Source organism: Maniola jurtina, chromosome 6 (genome assembly GCF_905333055.1).
Source record: "Maniola jurtina chromosome 6, ilManJurt1.1, whole genome shotgun sequence".
NCBI classification, from domain to species: domain Eukaryota; kingdom Metazoa; phylum Arthropoda; class Insecta; order Lepidoptera; family Nymphalidae; genus Maniola; species Maniola jurtina.
Window position 1 is genome coordinate 10,700,609 of NC_060034.1, and position 23,020 is coordinate 10,723,628.

Sequence of the window (23,020 nt, forward strand, 5' to 3'; positions counted from 1 at the left end):
TACGTACATAGATAATACCCGCGATTCGTACTCGTGGAATTAGGTTTTATAAAAATCCTGTAGGAACTCTTTAATTTTCCGGAATAAAAAGTTGTCTATGTGAACGTCTCTAAGATGCTATCATTGTAGACACTTTTAGTTAAAATCGCTTTAGCGGATGGGCCATGAAAAGGTAACGGACAGACAGACACACACTTTTGCACTTATGATATTAAGTATGGATTAAAATTGACTAATAAATAATTCGGAATAGGCTGCAGATCAAGACACTGGCTAGGTATATGTTACGCAGTTGCCCCAGTTGCTAGTCTATTCACATTCCTAGTCATCTAAACGCTTTCAACTTGTAGGTTGTAGCTATTATGAAAAAACTGGAATAGCCTTTTATGCGATCTAGCCTTAGGATACTCGTTAGAAAGCGAATAAAGTCTTGGTATATAAATGTAGGTATAAAACCAGCAAGGTAAACAAGTAATCCGGAGAAAGTTAATATTTTTCTTTTTTGCTTTATACTTAGGTACTTTTCCATCTGTGTCAAATACACAAAATCATCCGATTTTTTATGCAAGATAGGCTTCAACACTTGTCTAGAAGGTGTCTACTCAATTTCGCCTTGTGAAATCAATAAGTGAAATGAAATCAAATGTATGTACGTGGCATGAAAAACGGATGCCGCGTGCTCAAAGGACGTTCCACACCTCAATAAATTATTATTTGTTCAGAAACATAGAAAGGAAAATTTAATCGTCTTATTTAAAACCATCACCTCCCTACCTATAGACTACAGGCCCATGTTTAAAAATGGGTGGGTCATATGAACCACCAGGTGACGTATACAGGACGATATAAGAGCATAAAATAATAAGTTTCAGCACTATGCCGTCACTTGTAAGCTGTCCAACAGAGTGCTGGTGAGAATTCAAAAGTGCAGGTAGAGTGAGTACATTTTGGTCATATATTTTTGTACGGCATTTTTACCATCGATAGATCCATGAAAAATAATAAGAAAGCGCGCAGTGCCGTAAAAAAATGGTGCGCCACAAAGTCAGTAAATGTTTTGATTTTCTGACAATTTCCGGGGTAAATTTGGTCATTTAATTCTGTACGGCACTAGTTTCATACTGTTTCAATACAGCCTCTAATCCATTATTCCGCAACGCCGTACAAAAATCATGCGACAAGGGGAAAAAATTGAGGGTAGCAACCCCCTCTCTTTCCGTGGTCCGGGGGGTGATTTGAGAAAGTACGGCTTTGGTTCCAAAACATTATCTAGCACTCAAAAGTACTATTAAAATAATGCCGTAAAAAAATTAGTGTTCATTTGAATGTGTATCAATAATTATCTTAATTTCATGGTATACTTAATTTTTAAAGCTGTAAAATCATTTGACTCTGTACGGCAACTTTTTTTTTAACATGATAGTGTAAAATACTATTGTTATATAGTATTGCCGTTCAAAAGAAACTGTTCTAAAAAAAATTATAGATAAATACAAAACTGAAATTTTTCAAATTATTGCAAAAGTTTAAATATTCATAGATTAATAAAATATAGCAATTTTCTACGCTTTTCCCTTGTTTTAAATAGTATTAAGATAAATAAATTAGGAAAAAATTATGCCGTACATTTTAATGCAGACCATATCTTTTAGGCTGATGAAAATGACGCTACCATTTTAAGGGTAGTACTTTATGGCCATCTGATACTGTACGGCATTAACATATTTTTGAAGAGAACAATTGATAATATGATAAAATCACTATGCCGTCTAACTGAAGTGAACGGGTATGTATATAATATCCACATCCCCTACAAACCTTTGGACCAACGAAAATGTACGGCATGTAAAAAAATATTATCTATGCATAAAACACTTTCAAAATAAATTAATTTTATGTTGTATCAAATCACCCCCCGGACCACGGAAAGAGAGGGGGTTGCTACCCTCAATTTTTTCCCCTTGTCGCATGATTTTTGTACGGCGTTGCGGAATAATGGATTAGAGGCTGTATTGAAACAGTATGAAACTAGTGCCGTACAGAATTAAATGACCAAATTTACCCCGGAAATTGTCAGAAAATCAAAACATTTACTGACTTTGTGGCGCACCATTTTTTTACGGCACTGCGCGCTTTCTTATTATTTTTCATGGATCTATCGATGGTAAAAATGCCGTACAAAAATATATGACCAAAATGTACTCACTCTACCTGCACTTTTCAATTCTCACCAGCACTCTGTTGGACAGCTTACAAGTGACGGCATAGTGCTGAATCTTATTATTTTATGCTCTTATATCGTCCTGTATACGTCACCTGGTGGTTCATATGACCCACCCATTTTTAAACATGGGCCTGTAGTCTACTACCATTGAAGCGTATCATCATACTTATTAAAATACAATATCATTACTCATAAATGAATACTTAAGTAGTTTTGTTTTTCATGGTGGGTGGCCGGTAAGACGTCAACTGTGAGATGGGTCCGTGGCTGGGATGGAGCGACTGTTTCGGCGAATGCGACTTCGCAGTCAAACTAAATTACCGACACATCCTTGTGAGTATGATTTTTTTTAATTCGCCGATCAACTGTTTTAAATACTTACTTGTTTTTGTTTGGACTTCCCTAACGTTATAATTTCAGAATGGCAAGTTTTTAATGAGGTTAGCAGTTAAATCTCTTGTTTCTTCGAAGTTTCATTTTTAGGGTTCCGTACGTATTACGTCTTATTAGTGCGTCCGTCCGTCTGTCCGTCTGTATCCTGTCCGTCAGCGGGCTGTATCTCGTGAACCATAATAGGTAGAGAGATGTTTTCACAAAATATGTATTTCTAATGCCGCTATAACAACAAATAAAAATTTCAAAATGATGACCATGAAAATTACACTGTTATATTTGTTGTACGAAAGTACGGAACCCTGTTTACTTTATTTTAGGGTTCAGTTGTAAAACATTGAACCCTTATAGTTTCGTCCAGTCCGTCTTTCCATGTGTCTCTCTGTGTATTTCAGCCATTTTAAAAAGGAACTGTTAGATCTATAAAGTTGAAAGCCACATTTAAGTGTAGAAACCTGGCCTGTTTTCTATTTATTTTGGAGTAACAATTTTTAACAACATTAAATTAAGGAGTCCTAAAAGCAGTAGGTAAGTACTACGTAACTTTTAATAAAATATGTTAAAGGATTATAAATTAAGACATTTTTTCAGCGCCATCCCTCTGGATCGGGAAAACCGTGCCATAAAGTTGTGAAAAGTCGCATTTGTAAACCCACGCATTGCAAAAAACTTCTTTTGAACATTAACAATTCTTCGGAAATGTTCAGTGGTGACGAGCGTGATGACTGAGGAGATTTGTTAGACTATTACTAAGCCTCCTAGGACTCTTCATATATTAAAAAAACTCTAGTCCTTAAAGGTGCGCGTATATAGATGTAACTTACATCATGTAAGTTAATGTTTTAAATTTTAATAGATTTTTAAGCAATTTATTAAAATTAGAATGGTTTTAAACTAAATGATGTCATCACAATACCAATCTTATAGGTTCATATTTAGGTATGTCGAATTTTATAGTTAAATGTGAAACAAGATAAATAGAACGTCACTATGTAGTTAGATACCTATTATGATAACTATAAGTTTATACTATATAGTTACTTAATTAAGTTTCTTGAGAATAAAATCTTTGTTGCCACTAAAATACTCTTTTATTGACTAGTTATGTTGCTGCAAAGAGACATAAATAGATAGGTAGGTACTGGTAGGTATGTGGAAAATTTATCTTTCGGTCTGTAATATTGACTTTCGTATACCTACTTTGGATGAAGCTTTAAGGTGCCCACGCACTCGAACTGAACTGCAGCTGAACTGCGCGTCGCGTGAGCGCCCCGCACGATATTCTCTCCAGCCGCGCCGCGCGGCAGTGACGTACGCGCGTCGCGGCTGGAGAGAATATCGTGCGGGGCGCTGACGCGACGCGCAGTTCAGCTGCAGTTCAGTTCAAGTGCGTGGGCACCTTTAGGGTGGCTTTAGACCAAACGAACGAATACTCGCTCTTTTCCCACTCTGTCAAATCATCTTTGAATAAACAGAGACCGAGCATTACTCTGTCTCCGTTTATCTAAAGAGAATTTGGCAAAGTAGGAATAGAGCGAGCATTCGTTTGATCTAGCTTCATCTTTAGGCATTTAGTAGGTACATTTGGTTAATTTTATTTTTATTCAGTTACTTTACTAACACTTCGTAAATTTGATTATAAAATAAAATATAGTTTTAATTGGAGGGGGATTCGACTAAAGAGGGGATTTATGGCTGAAATTAACAAGAAATATCAGGTAATCAATCAATCTAACTGTAATCTGTGGATAAGTTTAGCAATGTTGTTGTCAAAAAAGACAGTATAATTTTGAAATTAACAACGTGACGTAACCTATCGATTGATTTCAGATGGATTGATTATTATTATTAGATAATTTCAGCCGTTAGTAGGTAACTTATCGACAAATTACAGATGCATTGATTAATTATCAATTTCGGCCTTAAGGCAATTGTATATTTATGCGGACAGGTTATTAAACAATAGGTAGATAAGTACCCTATCTACGATTATTAGATACATAGGTAGGGAATATGAATAATATGGACTTTCTTAATTGTCGTAGAGCAAATATACACTCTTGTTAAATTACTTTATTTATTGTACAATTATCAACGAAACTTTGTACATAGATTATCATATAATTTGTCAACATTGTTATATTTTTTTTAGGCACTGAATAATATTATCAACGTTATATTTGTCACATAATACTGTCTAGGAACATCACAATTAATAAATCAACTTATTACCTAGCTAAATGTAATTATAATATTCCATAAAGTAATTTTATACATAAAAGGCACTATAGGTAGGTGAATTAATTAAAAACTCAATACTCATCTGTATTCATTAAAAAAAAGTTTATATTTCAGTAGGCCCGATTTTAGGGCTCCGTATCTCAAAAGGTATGTTCACTTAGTTGACCGTCTGTCACTACAATGTGAAATAAAATGCTCAAGACTCTTTTTCTCAGGAACGCGAGAAAATATCGAGTTGAACATAATACCAAATACCTTCGAGTTGTAAAAATCCCACCTTAAGTCAACGCAATCAAAAAGTACGGTCGCTTGTGCCACATTTTGATACTCGTAAATAAATCAAAACCTTCTATGTACCTACTTGAACCTATTGAATCAAAAAATTGGCAAGAAGCAAGGTCTCACAGTAGGTACAAGTAAAGGCAAAAATCCATAAATCGTTAATTTGTAGTAAAATACTTATCAGATGAAACTATCAATTACAATCTTACATTTGTAGTTGAATATAATATTTTAAGCAACAAAAACGCATTCTCCCTAGACATGGAACCCTCGGTACGCGAGTCTGACTCGCACGTGGTCGGTCTGTTTAATCAAAAAAATAAAATACAAATATTTCACAAAAATACGTATTTACATTTTATAAATTACATAGAGTAGATGTACCGATTAGAAACTAATAAGTGAAAGTAAATACTCAATAACGGTTAACTACTTTCACTAAATACTTTGAGTTAATAATAAAAATAGAAAAACTGCAGGTTTAGTTTTCGAAAGTTCTTTGGTTGTACTGATTTTGTTTTTTGAATTACCTTCGATGTAAACTTAATTATTCTTACTTACCTATAACATATTTTTAAATAAAGGTAGTAACTTAGCTACTTATATCTATCTTACCCTACTTATCTTACTATAAAATATGTAAGTATTACAAAAACAAAATTATGAGCATTTGTGAGCGTAGTATAAAATGTAACATTCTAGGTATGTTAAGATTGCTCAGATATTTTGTGGCGATTTTTAAAATACTATTAGGTAAAAGGTACCTAGTAAGAATAGAAATATTATTTTAGAAGTTTTTCTTCACAAAATATTAATATCTTAAAAATAAGCATAATATCCTCACAATGATTTACGCAAAATCCTAAAAATGAGCACTTTTACCCTGTATTTTGTATAATTAAAGTCTGTGATGATTATACATTCTTATACGTACTTAGTACATCTCAAAAAATGTAGCAAAAAAAATTATTTAAACAAATTGGCAACCAATCATTCATCGTAGCGTAGGCTGCTTTATAAATGGGAGCCGGGAGCTTCCGAACTTGATTGTTATTTGGGAACAGGGTTCTAACTATGTAACATTTCAACTCCAGATGATGAAGGAATGTTAGTAGGTATGGCAGTTAGTTGTACCTGACATTGATCACTAATAAATAATTAAATACCTAATTGTTATTCAGAATGATAGTAGAGTCTCTTTTCACGTTACCTATGACTGTTCTCTCAGCATTTCCCAAGAGAAAACGAGAAAGGAAAGAATGAACTAAACGGCGCTTGCGATTGGGACGTTTCAACATTTTGCAGATATCTAGGACGGTAGTTGATTTTCATAATATTACAGACTAACCTAGCTAAATATTAATATTCGTGCGATTCATCAAACATCCCATAAAATGTTATCAGGTCAGGGAGACGGGCTCAGTCAGATATTTAAATAAGAATTCTGAACATGCTTCATAAAATCTCAAACACGTTTTAAACGCTCAAGATGGCATTCAAACAAAGGTATTCAAACTATCAAACACGCGTAATGGAAGGTTTCCGAGGCGCCTGGCAACAACGAGGCGCCGTGCATTCCTTCGCGCAAGGACAGGAGCAGGCGACGTTTGCGAAATCTACCAACATTTTCTTTTCCTCTTCTGTACCTGTCAACATTTTGAATTAAGTATTAAAAATACGGTTCCTATCATACAGTAATAGTATCGGCAAAATACTTCGCAACTTACGTAAGTATTACCAATCATAGAATCAAATAAATATATCAGCTACAAAAAAACCGGATCTTTACTTGATTTACCTGTTTATTTCACTATTTTTATTTTTGAAGAAAAAGTGATTTATTTAATGAAAATCTTGAATTGCAGTTGGTAGGCATATCTAATAATTGTTATTTACAATGACAATTCATTACAAGTCAGAAATTATATGTATGGTGGTGCTTTTCTTACGAATAGTATGTACCTACCTACCTAGACAGTATAGACTGAGATATGTAAATAAATAGGGTTTTTAAGGAGGTAGTCTTACCAGTGATAGCAGATAGCGAGAATTCGGGCTGAAGAGTTACCAGCCCAATACCGTACCGCTTGAATATGTCGCATACCAGGCTTGAACTTCGTAAATAAGCCTGAAAAATAAAAAATAAATAATACTCATAGTACCTAATATTAAATTCCAAGACCTATGTACGATTATTCTATAAACATATTTTCAGTAGAGATAGGTGATAAAGTAATTGATTCACCTAAATAAGTAGCTATTCTAATGTTAATCGAAGATTATGTAAATGATAAAAGAGCGTGGATTTGACCTGCAGCTCGCTCCAGCAATGCGCGGGACTTTAATTACTTTAAAAGAGAGATATAGATACGAACCTATCCAAAGAGATTTGGGTAGGTACACTGACCTCTGCTTAAAAGCAAGTCCTAGTAGAGTCCTAATAGACTTGTGAGAGTATAAATTACCTATTTATAATATTATACCACATAACACATAATAGTAACTTTATAGTCGGTGTACTGACGTTACGAAATGTCACTAAGTACCTCAACCCACTAGCTAGTTGAACTTAGAGATCGTTGTATTGAAGCAGATAAGGAAAATAAATCTAGGTAGGGACTAGGGAGGTACTCCTCTAGAGACTAGGTAGCATGTGAACCTTAACTTACACTAAGTTTCAAGTTTACGCAAATCACAGTAGGTACTTAGTTTTATTTAGGTACCTCATGTGACCCGTAGGAGACGTGAGCAGTAGCAACCAGCCGGTCCCGATGCAGTTGCCAGACGTGCAGCTCGTGTATGGCGAGCACGCCGGGCACGCGCAGCGCTGCGGCGCGCAAGTCGCACGCGCCCAAGCCTTCAGGCACCGTTTGCAAAAGCACCAGCCCAGCGGAACGCACTGTAGCGATTTTGATTTCATAATCAATCAATAATTTATTTAATTCTGCTGTACACAATCTCTAAACTAAAAATACAGGTCTAACGGCCGGAATTAACAATCGAACTATCCGTAATCTGTCGATAAGTTAAGTGACGTTGTTAGGTAATTTGTCAACAAGGCTATAAAGCTTTGACTAATAACAACGTTGCTAAGTAGGTAACCTATCGACACATTACAGATTGGATATGAGTGTATTATCAAGTAGGTACGCAAGCAACTTCGCTAAATAACTAGATTACGGATGGATATTACTATTAATTTCGGCCCTTAGACCTGCATATCAGTTGATTGCGCTAGGCAAGCACTAAGCAACGTTGATGCAAGTTGATATGAGTAGATAACTGGATTGGTGACAGATTTCGAAGGTCTTTTGGTTCAATAAAATCTGATTAGAATCGAAATCCCATAGTATTTTGAAGCCCGCCGCATTATTATCTTATCCCCAGACTGTTATAATAATAATAGTTCATGGAAGGTCCTGCCCTCAGGAAAATGACGCGGAAATGACTGGACGCGCAATGATAAAAACTTGCAAAAGTGTCTAAGAATTTTTTTCACGACGAACAAGTTTTGTTTCGATGTTTTCCTTTATCTCAATTTTTTTGTTAAATTCTTACAATAGTTGAATAACGATACTCACTGAATGGATAGTTGAAGATCACTAGGATGATGGCCGCGGAGGCGGAGAGCGCCGGGTCCGCGATCCTGGCAGCTACGGGCTCCCACTCCAGGGTCAGCCCGGCTCCCATCACAAACAGACTACCTGAATTATGTACATTTAAAAAAAAAAGAATATTAGCCATTCTAATCATGACTAATACTCCCCTTTCCCCTCCAATTAAGCGTAAAGCTTGTGCCAGAAGTGGGTACGACAATAGTGCAACGGGTGGGGTTTGAACCGCCGACCTTTCGGAGTTCAGTGCGCTCCTCAACCGTTGAGCTATCGAGGCTCTACACTAGCGGCACGCTATGATGGCCGGTTTGACACATTACAATAGTGATGTGGAATGTCAATTTATTCTCGAACAAAAAACAATTAAGTTTTGTTTTTGTACCTGATTAAATAGGTTTAATAAAACAAAAATGTATATGTTTATTTAATTTATTTGAACGAACTGAATATTTGAACGAAAATGAATATACATACTTTATATGCACACAAGAAACATATGAATACAAAAGATACCAAAAAAGGTGCCACAAAAGGCCATAATTAATCAGATTCGTCCATACTACTATTTTCACTGTCGTCACTGCTATCATCACATACATTAATAATTATATGTTCGTTTTCTATAATATTATCTATTTTCACATCTCTTTCATAATCTTCCCTTATTAATTTAACAGTTCTATTCACAACCTTTTCCCAGTCTCCTTTAGTCACATGTTCACAAGCTTCTTCTAATAATTTTAGCATTTTTTTTGTGGTAAATGGGGGTTCTGTATTGTGTCTTGCAGCATATCCCTTAATTTGAGCCCACACCAACTCAATCGCATTATACTCACAATGGTAAGGCGGTAACCGTATAACTCTGTGCCCATGTTCTAATGCTATTTCGTCAATGACGTATCGGATCTTGGTTGGTTTGTTTTCTTTTAAAAGACGTACTAATTCCGCTTTTAACATATTCATGTTTGCATCTACGCCATTTTTACGAAACCATGCGACGATATCAGCTTTCTTTTGGGATTGGGCAGGTGGCTTGTCAATTTGCATCGAGTGGTATGGGGCGTTGTCCATAATTATAATAGATGGTTCAGGGAGGCTACACAACATTGAGGTAAACCATTCAGTAAACTTTTCTCCATTCATGTCTTCATGATAGTCTCCAGTGGTTTTTGACGCAAAAGCCATGAGAGAACCTTCGACAAACCCGTTGATGGTTCCGGCGTGACAAATTATAAGTCGCGATCCTTTTCCTACAGGAACTTTGGAAGTAGATGCTGCTGTGTCATCGTTCCAAGAACGGCCTACAGTATGGTTCGCATTAAGCCATGTTTCATCCAAGAACACAACATTTTGCCAATTTTTGATTTCTTTCACTTGCCGTAAAAAAGTATACCTTGCCATCGCTATATCAAATCTTTCCATCAATATTTTGCGTTTGTTACATTTTTTGTATCGAAATCCAATGGTCTTCAAAATCTTCGTTAAAGAACTTTCCCCACCGAAGAATAATCCAGCTTCCTTCAGTGAATGCACCAACTTTTTTCTTGTTGGATACTCCTTCTGTAAATAGTAGCCGTAAACATGTCTTCGGATAGCATCGGCATTAAAGCTATCGATGCCTACGACTGGTTTTGCTCGTTTTCTCTTTTTTGGTGTGTGAAGTTTATTTTCTTCTGTGCCAGTCTCGCCATATTTTTTTTTAGTTATCCGTCTAACAGTTCGTTGTCCAATATTAAGCGCATCAGCTACGCGTTCAACCACTGACGTTATAGGTAAAATTGGCCCTCCATTTTGAGCTTCACGATCGAAATAGTTACGAAGGCGTATTACGAACTCACGTGTCTGACTATTTAGAACAGTTCTCTGCGTACGTTCGGTCATATCGACGAAATCCACAACAAAGGGCTTGAACAGAGTCCAAATTAACGAGCAAGGGTCAACAGTAATGCAGTATCAATATTTGAAATCCAAAGCCAGGTCAAAACTATATCACAATCGCATTGCACTGACAGTTTATACTTTTCGAAGCAACGTCAATTCGAAACTGCTTTGTTTTGCATTGAGCATTGACGCGAGTTTGCCGGAGGTAGTAGTTGTGCTAGCCAGCGATCCTATGTGACGATCGTATTAGATTCCATTTTTAAAAATTTATTGATATTTTTTTGCGATTTCAGAGGTTTGTCCACATAGTGAAAATTGTTCATATTCACAAGTACATTCACCCCTTAAATGGTGCAAACTGATTTTTCTACACTTGTATACATTTAAGAAATCAATTTAATAAATAAATTTTGAGTCCTAAACCTAAAACTACATTCGATAAAATTTATGAATCTCTGCACATCACTATCGTCAATAAAGTAATACAATTATTTCCTTCAAAGTCGTTATCAATTAATACGGAACTTCATGAGCGGACAAACGTCAAACCGGCCATCATAGCGTGCCGCTAGTTTAACTATGCAAGTGCTTACAGTGGCTTGACTTAGGGATATGTGTATGTACCTAAGTCAAGCCACTGGGCTTGACTTAGGTACATACACATATCCCTTCACTCTTTAACATAACATATTAAGTACATTTTAAGTTTTCTTTTTTGTATTATTTACTGTCATTTGTGTTTTGTGGTGCAATACATACATAAGGAGATTGCGAGTTAAGTTGGAGACTCAACCGCATCTGTTATTGTTTCAATGTCGTGGTAATACATGAAACTATCCATTGTACCTTACCTAATTACGAAGTCAATAAGTTTTTATCGATAAACATGGAAATCAAACCCGCTGCGCCCGCATGGGCCCTCGTTCTAACCACGTGGCCTATTAGTAACACAGACCAACAATCGTTTAAATTTCAAGTCAAAACTTTACATCAGAATTTGATGTCTATCATTAGGTACTTTATCAGATCTAAAACACTACATTAAATAAATAAATTATACGTATATTAACTATAATTGGAGTGAAATTCTACTTTACCAACTACATATATTCATAAATAAGTACAAGTGGGCAAATACCTATGTAAATCCATGAATGAATTAAAATCTTACTGGCAATATCGGTGGGCGCATGAGCAAGCACAGGCTCCGCAGAACCAGTCTTCAAAACTACTTCCCCTCCTTCCGTCACACTTAGTCGCCGACTGTAGCTCAGCTCACGACCTAACAAAGAAAATATTTTGGAAATACTGATAAGCGATCCATTTAGCAATGTTACGCTTTCTCACTGCGGTCGATAGTGCTTACGTACCTACCTATTAACCACAGGCACTGACCACATGCCGCCATTTCGATAAAACAATCGCTAAAAACGACGACAATAATAAATCTAGCAGTCTTTTTCTAAGATTCCATTTCGAATTATGATGGTTTGAAAAACAAGTATTTACCTAGATAGGTAACTGCATCAATAGTTCAATAGGTTAGGGTTAACTAGCGACCTTTCGTTTTTCTACATTTATCGGTTGAGCTATTAGGAATTTAGGGCACTCAGTAAAAAGTCTAAACTTAAATACAATATTTTATTATTCAAGAAGGTATAGTCTTTTATAAGACGCCTCAGAAATTTACTATTGCAGTGATTGAGAAGCATTTAAGTCGATAGTGATATACCTATTAATACAGAGCTTACAGCTAGGTATGCTGTCTTTCTTTTTCCTTCTGACAGATTTGTTTCCATCTGCTGTTCATCAAGCTATGCTAAAGAGCTGCATGTTCTAAAGAGCTTCCGGAAGTCTCGGAAGCTCTTAATGAGTATAGAACTGTATCAAGACTTCATACTTTAGGCCATCGCGCACAGCAGCACGAAGTATGTATCCTAAAGAGCTTCCGAGACGGTCAGCGGCTTTACGTCAAGCATGTAGATATGTTTGGTTTGATCTAGCTGTTTGATGCGAGCTTTCTACGCCTATCAAGCGGCTTGATCAAGCAAACGGCACTTTTCTTATATCTCGAACACTATCCGAAAGTCGCGTCAAGCAAAAATATGAAATCGCATCAATCACGAGTCAAGCACGTAAATGACTCAAGCATCAAGCCAACTTTGTAAACGGTCAAAATGCTTGACTCAAGCAAAAATGTACGTGCTTGACGTCAAGCCGCGTGATCGTCTCGGAAGCTCCTTAAAGTTTTTGCTAAACAGTTCCTTATTGTTACGCGCCCTAAGCATTGAGTGTGACGTTCTGTTGATGCTGTCGCGCATCGCCCAGTCGCAATATATGCCTGTACAGGCCATACTCACCGGCAAGTAGCATGTAGTTGATAGCATGGAACATGAGTCCGATTACGGCGCTGCCTACTATCACCCTCGGATATATAGGAGGTTGCCCGTGGGAGGAATGCACGCCGAGTTGGAGCGCGTTCACGACGAGGGCGAGCGCGAACGAGGCGAACAGCACGTGGACGGAGAGGCGCCCGACGACTTCGATGCGCGCCCATCCGAATGTGTTGCGGAGGCGACCTTCCCGCCCGGTTCCTTCGTCCGCTCTTTCGTACTGTATAAAATAAACGAATTCAATTTCTTATAACCACAAATTGTATTTTTACTGATTCGTTGTCTAATCCTAGATCCAGCTAATCACTATATAGGCTACTACTAGAGAGAGAGAGAGAGTAGTTGTTAATAGTCGATCATCGGATCATGAGTCCTGATTTCGAGTTCCGGTCGGCTCAAGAAAAAACGGGGTTTTCTGTAAAGAAATTCTTGGTGTTGGGAAGTCGGCAGTGTTTTACTGCCGTGCTTTGGAGAGCACGTAAAGTCGTTTTCGTGAATCTGATCTCTCTCCGGTGGTGTCAGATTGCCGTCCGGAAAGTATGAGGAAATACGAGTGCACCTGTTGTAGGGGCACAATCTCGTGCATTAAAACTGGCCGTCCCGTGACCGAAATTTGGTCAATAAAACATTAAAAGTTGCTATTTCTTGTAGGTATAATGAATTCGTTTTAGCTTCCTACCAACTTAATTAAATGAGCTATGAATTTTATGCAGTCATTACTGATTTCACGCGATAAGACAAATCACATTATTTATTCTAATTTAGCTATGGTTAGAAACTGTAAAATGTTTATAGGTATATGTATACCTAATAAAATTATTTATATCTTAGAATAACCACCCGAGCCTATATTCTACCTAGGTAATACACTAAGTTCAAGTTAATTTTGAACAGAGGCATCATTTTGCTCTGTTTGCTCTTTAGTTACTGAGCACTGTACACTTTGTAAACATGGTAGATTTTTCAAACAACCCGGATCAACAATCAGAAAGACAAGCAAAAATGTATTTTGTTTTTATAACATACAAAAACGGGTAATTCAATGTAATGAACACTCTCTCCTTTCCATTAATCACATAAAGTTTTCTTGGAATATTGATGCGAAAGAGAATAAAATTTCGATTCTTAGGGTTTCACAGTTATTATTATCAGATGTTAGTGACAATAACCGACGTGTTCTGCGAGACACGGAGACGGAAAAGGCTATTGGACATCTAAAGCCGGTCACCCATCCATTTATCGACTTAGCTCAACGTTAACAATCGTAATCAATTTGTTAGCATGGTGTTCAAATGATGGACAGTCATTTCAATTTAATTTGTTTGTAAAGACATTTTGTTAGTTGTGTGCAAGAATCAGGGAAACCACCACATTTAATTTATGGAAAGCTTCAATGTATAATGGAAAGGGATCACAAGCTTCAGCTTTGAATACGAAGCAAAACAAAGAGAGATTTTACCTTGAAGGCTAGTAGTGTGGTAATCAGACCAACGAGTCTGCAGAGGGAATGGCAGGTGTCGACGAGGAGGGTCGGCGAGTGCGTCACGTGCGCTGCGAAGAGGCGCCCGCTGAAGCCTGCGATGGCTATCAGCAGAGCCAGCAGCGAGCGTGGCGGCGGCAGCCATTGCAGCCACTCTTTCATCGCCATGTTTCACCTTTCGGATCTGTGTACAAGTAAATAAACAATCACTACTTATATTATAAATGTGAAAGTGTGTTTGTTTATTGATTTATTAATTTGTTGGTTTATTAAAAAAAATCCGAGCAAGGGATCGACGTGATTTTTACATAGGTTTAAAGACCTGGAGACTGGAGTGGCACTGGCTACTTTTTATCCCGGAAAATCGAAGAGTTCCTAAGGGATTTTTTTTGACCTAAATTCAAACGGATGAATTCGCGGATATCAGTTAGTAGATATTAAATAAATCAGCGGCTGATACAATATATGTATTTGGTATCACGTAAAAAGGTCTCTGACCTTGAACCTGCGCAGTGGATATTTTGTTGATCTATTTGGTCATCATCATCATTCTACGGCCCTATGCCCTGGCCTCCCCCATAGGTAGGAATCTTCCATTTATCGTGGTCTTAGATTAAGGATTAGTCTCCGCTGCCCTGACCAATCATTAATCTAAGATCGTGGTCCTTCGTCTGCTTTCTTTGGCTTGTGTATTTACCCATTCTCCTCAGGTCTTCAACGCATACTGATCTACTTAGTTACCACGAAATAGATCAGAATGCTTAAAAGACCTGAGTATGAAGCAAGAAGTGAGGGCACAAAATACCTATTCATATGGTGAGGGCGACGCAACAGGTTTCGCACACTGTCAGATTACAGATACACATTTTTTTTTTCACAAACTGGTACCGAAGAGATTTTGAAGATCTTTTTACTAATAATATAACTACGAATAATAATGCTTTTCAGTGCTTTGATGTCGGATCATTTTGATTTTTAACAGGTTTTTAAAACATTTGTTAGGTAATTAATTCAAGAGTAGATGACACCAAAAATGTAGGTCACCACTTTACCTATAATTTTTTGAGATTAACGTTATCGTCATACCTATTTGGGCAGATAAAGGTTACAAATTACAACTGACCCCAACAAAGGTTAAACGGGAAGTGTGTGGGGAACGTCCAGTTAATTGATTAATGTTTGCAGTCTAGTCTACAAGTTCGGCTAGCGGAATTCTTACGTAAGGCTTTGTAGGCCTATAGCTTTTGGTTATCAAAACAAGTCAGTTATGAAGTTTGAACTAGCTACTTAGACAAGATAAGACAGAATGCTCAGTGCACCGAGACCACGAGACTGCAACTACATGCTGGCTACTGCGCTGTACCAACATTTGCTAAGAGTAGATTAATACCACTGTAACTACCTAGTTTTTTCTAGATTGCCTGGAAGAGGTCGCTCTTGAGCGATAAGAACGCCTATTATAGAGTACAGTTTATATTTTTTTAAAATTATTGTTATGTTGTGTATTATGATTGGTGTAGACTTGTACCTATTCCTATATCTTGCTGTCAAATTGAAAGGTCAAATTCCACTAACCAACCAGCCAATTCACCCCGTCAAGTGGAGTAAATTTTTTTTTCTCATAAAAAGATCCGGTTCAGACCCAGATAAAACTCCGAAACCAATTCCTGGCTACGGCCATGTGCCAAGGTATATAGGTCTAAGATCTAGCACATTAGGTATCCCGTCTAGATAGGTACTGTTTTCTATGATAATCTCATAGAAACAGGAAGTACTAGGTAGGTACTTACCTACTTCCTAATTCCATGGTAGGTTGTGGTAGGCACCTATATCTCCACTTCACCTATTGCATTGTTTCACATTTTGTTGAAGAAAGTGTGAGAGTCGTCATTATCTATTGTCTCATCAGTTTACTTATCTGATACCCCTATTTGTTAACAATAGGTAAATAAAGAAAGATAGAAACTAGCTATTTATCTATACCTTTAAGGTAGATACCTAACTCTACTTGAGTTTTTTCGTAACTAACTAACAAAAACCTACGTTTTTATAAATATTACCTACCTTAACATTTAGGTAAGTTTCTTTGTCATTTGTCTTACACTGGAATTCATAGTCAAGATAGGGGCTTCTTTAGAGGACAATCCAAACGACATGTGTCATATTCAACCTTTATGCAATGTATTAGGTATGACACGTCGCGTCGTCTGGATCGTCGTCCTATAAAGAAGCTCCTATCTTGACTATGAATTCCGGTGTTAGATTTCATAAGGAAAGTTACCTACTTTCGGAGATTTTAATGTGTTTAGATAAATATTGGCCACTGCTAATGGGTTATTTACTCGCGTATTTTCTAAGTTCCATATTCGTTAGTAGAGACCAGAGACCATCTAAAATACTACCTACCCAAATAAATATGTGCTAGTGCATCATCAAAGGATGATTGATCGCAGTTCGAGGAAGTCAGTATTCAGACATACTAGACTAGAGCATCATGGGCGACACATAATAACGCAATTCAATGCCCCATTCATGTGATGATGAATTCACCTATTATATGAATGAATTTATGAACCGTTCTTTTAAATTGTTATCAAAGAGCCCAACCAATATAACAGTAGTTAACTAACAACCTTAGCTAACAACAATAGAAAAATAGAAATTCATTTTGTTTTACATTCATGAAGGATAGAATACAAAATACCGACCTACTACGTTCCTACTACCATAAGTATTTCAAACTAATAAGTAGGTTTATTTATTGAAGATTAATCTTCACAGTTTTCGTAAAACTGTGCTACAGTAAAGAGTCATCATAATACATAATCATAACGAGCTTAATAAAATGTTTGAGACATATGAATAAAAACCGGCCAAGTGCGAGTCAGACTCGTCGCGCACTGAGAGTTCCGCAGTCAGGTATTTTTTTTAACATTTTGCACGATAAATCAAAGACTATTATTGTACATAAAAATAAATATATCCACGGGTGACCGGAAATCTGGCAGTTACCTTGGTCAGCAAATTAGTCTGGCCATTCAACGAGGTAACGCAGCCAGCGTTCTGGGCACCCTGCCTCGTTACAGTGATTCGGATGATATTTTTGTTTTGTAATTTTTATATTTAAGTATTTTTAATATTTGTGAAAATCTGTATTATTACTTTCTGAATTAAATTTGTATTTGATGAAAATAAATTAAAATCTGTTTTAGAATTTACAGGTAAAAAACCCTTTCATATGATACCCCAATCGGTACCTATAGTTATCTTACTTTGAAAATTGAAACCCATTCTAATTTTTTTTAAATGATGTAGCCGCAAATTCGCGGTTTTCAGATTTATTCCTGTACTTGTGCTATAAGACCTACCTACCTGCCAAATTTCAAGATTATAAGTCAACGGGAAGTACCCTGTAGGTTTTCTTGACAGACACGACGGACGGACGGACGGACGGACTGACCGACAGACAGACAGACAGACGGACAGACAGACAACGAAATGATCCTATAAGGGTTCCGTTTTTCCTTTTGAGGTACGGAACCCTAAAAATCGTAAGTCATTTGTTTATAAATTTAGGACAGTCCTAGAATCGTCTGACCTTGGTGTTATTAAAGAAACAAATCAGTAAATACAAAATGTAGAGCAAGCAATAAAGTCTACGAAAATGTTATATGGAAGCGCAAAGCTATTTAGGCTCAATAACCTGATGTTTGGATTTCGTCGCAAAACAAGAAACCATTACGTATACCTAGATTCTTGTCCGACTGTCTGCCGGTCAAAAACTGCAGAAAGCTGTAGAGTTGAAATTTTTATTTTCTATCTCTCGACAAAATTAATCGCAATATCGCGGTTAGAAGATAGGTCCTATAGAGGTCTGTAACAGATCATATTTTACCAATTTTCCTACCTATGTTACCTATGGTACCTACCTAGGTCCTACTGCTAACTCCTACTTATGACAGAATTCAGAAAAGGTGCTTTATAGTTCTGTGGCCGTGGTGCCTAGTGCCTACTTACCATCCATCAATAGGGGCAATTAAAGGTAGGTCTTATTTCAAAATGTACGGGGCTTAAGTTTTCAAAATACATACTTGCTATGTTAATACTTCGTAGGCAAATCTATTATCGGTCATAATTCAACTATAATATTATGTATTTTGTTTTTATTTATATTGCACATTTATATAGATGATTGCCAAAACGCTACAAAGTATATTTGTGACACGTGTTTAAATTTCATTTTGGAATAGCTAAACTTGCACTGCATCCTATGTTTCCAATGCTCGATGGCATTGAATCATTAAATCGATGGGCACTTCTACTTAAGGTTTTTTGAAAATGTACATTCAGCACGTATTTATACTGCACCAACCCTGCTTTACTTGATTTTTTCGCGGTCTCCGCTTTACGCTTTTTAGTAGGCAGAGCAAGCGCTAAAGTGTGGCAGTTCGGGTAAATAAATCATTATAAAAATTTGAGATTTGAATCAAAATGTGGATCAAAAAATTTGAAAAAGTCAAGATCATAGTGAAGAAATATTACTGCGGACAAGCGCTACGCAAATTTTTGCGTCGTGTGTAAATTAACGAATACGGCTACGATATCAATTCTTTTTAAAATCAAAAATAAACTTAGAATGCCACTGCTTCCGGTTGGTGAAAATGAAAATGCCTCTCTTATAGGTACCTTACCTTCTCTAACTTGAATGTTAGAAGTAAAAGAAAATATTGTTTGGAGCCATCAATGCGATGATGGCCCAATAGGCACAAATGTCGGCAAAATGTGTTGGATATGAAATCATTAATCATATCTAGACATTTTATTACTTTTATCACCCGATTTACCTACTGTTTTAACCCATATAGATATTTTATCTACAGATTATTATCAAATACACTTACTTATCCACATAAACTTTATACCTCAGTGCTGTCATAAGTTGTTTCGAACAAAATACCTAGGTAGGTGCTATAGAACAAAATGTTCATTGTTCATACAGGTAGTACTTTCCTGATAAGCCCCTTTTTGAGCACGAAAATACTGGACTATACGTACCTACTACATATTTACGTAGATATACATACCTACAATTAAAAAAATTGATATTTTCGTAGATTGAGGGTTCTTTAACTCTAAACCCTTATTTGAGAGGTCCTTAAAAAATTAAGAGACTTTGTAGGGGTTTTCAATTTTGACATTTTGCGTTTTTTGCGTTCAATATTCAAATGATTTCAAATACATACTTATACAGATCTCTATCACAGTTCATGACGTGAGGGAACTCGTCAAGGCTTCGACGTCACTGGTAGGCGTCAAATGTTAGACCATTTGACGTAGGTAGCCCTAAGGTAGCTCTATTTAGGGTTCCATACCCCAAAACGAAAAAAGGAACCTTTATTCACTTCGTTTGTCTGGCTGTCTGTCTGTCTGTCGTGTCGTGGTCGTGTCCGTCAAGAAACCCATAGGGTACTTCCCGTTGCCCTAGAATCGTAAAAGGCAGCTATAGGTAGGTCTTATACCACATATAAGGGGAAAAATACGAAAACCGAGACTATGTATTTGTGGATACATCACAAAAAAAATATGGTAATGAACGAATAAAATTAGTATGACGCATTTTCAACTTTCAAAGAAAGATTACTATACCAAGTGGGGTATCATAATATGAAAGGGCTTTCTTTACCTGTACATTCTAAAACAGATTTTTATTTATTTTTATGATTGGTTTTTGATTTATCGTGCAAAATGTCCGAAAAAATAACCGAGTACGGAACCCTCGGTGCGCGAGTCTGACTCACACTTAGCTGGTTTTCTTCTATGATTTCAAGCCATTATAGCCTAATATTTCCATGTCGTCGATTCAGTTTCGAACCGAGAGTTCCCTGACTCTATTCTGTTTAAACGCATTTGTAAATAGATTTCTATACTTATATAGAATCATTCTGTGTACAAACATTATTTAAATATCGTAATTAATTAAAGGATGAAAATATCAAATCCTTGCGTGATATTAATACTACTATAATACTGATTACTATGTAGGAATTTACTAGTTAAGTACCGGTCTACCTATCCGTTTAAAGTGAGAGTTACGATCTCGCGTAGCACAGTCTTTGCTTATTTTGCGGTGAACTAGCAAAAGAAAGTGATAAGTATTATAAGCGGTAGGTTGGTACCTTTAGTAAGTGAAAATAAATCCAAGTTGCCGGTTACGGTCGGCTGCACTGTTGTCAGAGTCAGACGACACTCGTCGCTAGATGCGCTACTCGCCGCCTTGTTAGTTGTTACCCTTCCGCATCACATTCAAATATCATCAGCAAATAAACATCGCATTCTAAGACGCGTGAGAGCAGTGACCTATTTTTACACCGACCACTGTCGAACTAAAAAATAATTCATGTTCTCACACGAAATTTCAATTAGTACAGGATTAGAATTTAGAACTCACCCAGTAAACTGATGTTTTCGTTCTGTTAAACAGCACAAAGTTAAGTAAAAACTATCGCTGTCACAACACTGAAGTTTACTAAACACTTGTCGGCAGTCTGGAACATAGCAGTTGTATACTCAATATTGTTTATATTTTGAAAACGTGTTGAAGCGGTAGCGTTTCAGCAAAACTAATGCCGCGGCTGGGAGTTGATGCGCCGGCGTTTGTCACGGCACTGACGGCTGCGTGTGCGCAGACCGTCTTATCGCCGAGCCTCTCGCACCCGATAAGCGTAATGTTGACCTGAGTACTCAGGCATTATTGCTCGTGGATTGCCGTAATAAGCAAGCTCTTGCAATCTGCAGTAACAGCCTATTAAAGCCACTCTGAGGGGCAAAGCCCCTAAATCTTTGAAATGCCGAATCATCTTACGAAATGCCTTTTCTGATCATCTTTATAGTTGAATTGATTACTCATATCGCTAGGCAGAAAAAGTTGTATATAAATAGGTGGTCCCAAAAAAAGCTCAATGACGTTAAAATGCCAATGAACCGTCCTCGGATTCACACAATAGAGCGAAAATGTGTCACTCATAATTAAACGTAGGCCAGAACCAAGCATAAAAACGTGAGTATAATAGTTATAGCTGTGTAGTGAGATCAAAAAATAAGATTGAAGAAAATAAGATTGTAGATGAAATAAGATCAAAAACCAATTGCATTAATAATATTTTATTAATGCAATTGGTTTTCATTTATACTAAAAATCCACATAGTAAAATAAACTACTTACAGAAAAATAATGAGCGTCCCTAATTAAAAGTAAAAAATCTAGATATTTGGATTAGTTATCGGATTATTTTTCTAAAGAGGAAATTCTACACAATCGTCTCCTTTTTCATGAGGGATTTAAATTAAAGACCCCAAACACCACTCGTTAAAAAAATAAAAGTTTTCGAATAAAAAGCTTCCAAAAGTCGCTGAATTTTGCGTCTGGACTTGTATTATGCATTGTTTTGTTGACCTTATACGGAATAAGTACGGACATGTATACTGAAGCAGGCAATTTCAGATAAGCCCGTGCTCTACAAAATTATTAAAAAATACTTATACCTACAAAGATATTTCGATTCACGTTAGATTTTCGTTAGTATTAAAACGCTTTCGGGTCACGGCCGAACGCGCCGTTATTTAGTTCGCGCGCGGTGGCCGCTGAAAATATCTTTACCTCACTGAAGATAAAATAAAATATAAAATGAACTGAAAAAGTGTTTCATTTCCTAGACATCTTATATTTGAGTTGGGAACGGGGACGGGCCCTATAATGTGGGACGCAACGTGCGTTGATACATTGGCGTGTCATATCAGGGAGACAGCATCAAGGAATATATTTAGGTACTTTAGGGAAAGCAGAAAGATCGGAAGCCGCAGCAGAAATGGCTGAAACCAGTAAGCGGAGCAAGTATGTGGCTATCTTATCGAGTAGAGACCCTGGAGACATGGTGTCTCTGGCTTCAAAATTCTTACGAGACATTTCGCCGCGGTGGTCTCATGCCGTGACGCCAGCCAGCCAGCTCCTCTGGCTCATTTTTTGCGTCAAGGATCAGTCTGGCTGTTCGGCGTGGAAATATGCAAGTATTCTTGGCATTATTCCACGCAGGCATGAATTATTATTGGTTCAGTAGTTTCAGAGATTACCTCCTTACCAACTTTACTTCTTTATATGTATACGTACCTAATAGTTAGATGTATCTAGATAGCTTTGTTTTATATACCTACTTTGCAGGTATTTATTTGCTTCTTATTCGTAATTTTACCTATTAAAAGTACATGATACATCAATAAATATTAAATATATTATAATAATATAATTTTAGTACTTACCTACATGATCTAGAAAATACAGGTAATTAAGTAATGTACCTAGGTATCTGTTGAATTACAGCATGTTTACATTATGCTTACCTTGTTTATAAGGGGGTCATAGATAAGATGCGATACTAAAATTGAATTTGTATCTATTCCATAGTTATTGTACTTATTTACTGCTTCTTGTTTGTGTAAGATATCTCAAGTAGGTAGA

The 23,020-nt window shown here is 36.7% G+C and overlaps 2 protein-coding genes across 10 annotated transcripts in view; one reads left to right on the top strand and one right to left on the bottom strand.

The window, feature by feature from the left end:
• The window catches only part of LOC123866332 (spondin-1-like), a 35,919-nt gene extending 15,479 nt beyond the window's left edge, over positions 1–20,440 (top strand). For 4 of the 9 annotated variants that reach the window (XM_045907831.1, XM_045907829.1, XM_045907835.1 and 1 more), the window contains 2 exons: positions 2,466–2,557; positions 3,209–3,685. In XM_045907831.1, the coding sequence (XP_045763787.1) occupies positions 2,466–2,557; positions 3,209–3,346 (230 nt within the window). In that variant the 3' untranslated portion in view covers positions 3,347–3,685. Of the gene's footprint in view, positions 1–2,450; positions 2,558–3,208; positions 3,690–8,183; positions 8,191–20,425 lie in introns of those variants that run through there. The other 5 variants (XM_045907830.1, XR_006796166.1, XR_006796167.1 and 2 more) reach the window with 5 other exon arrangements.
• Positions 4,676–21,173, bottom strand: LOC123866348 (zinc transporter 1). The gene is made up of 8 exons (XM_045907867.1): positions 20,957–21,173; positions 14,488–14,692; positions 12,996–13,248; positions 11,807–11,917; positions 8,722–8,844; positions 7,864–8,039; positions 7,169–7,268; positions 4,676–6,786 (listed from the first exon to the last, which is right to left on the bottom strand). Exons 2-8 carry the CDS (start codon positions 14,674–14,676, stop codon positions 6,659–6,661), a joined length of 1,080 nt encoding a protein of 359 aa, XP_045763823.1. The 5' UTR covers positions 14,677–14,692; positions 20,957–21,173; the 3' UTR covers positions 4,676–6,658.
• Between the last annotated feature and the right edge of the window lie 1,847 nt (positions 21,174–23,020).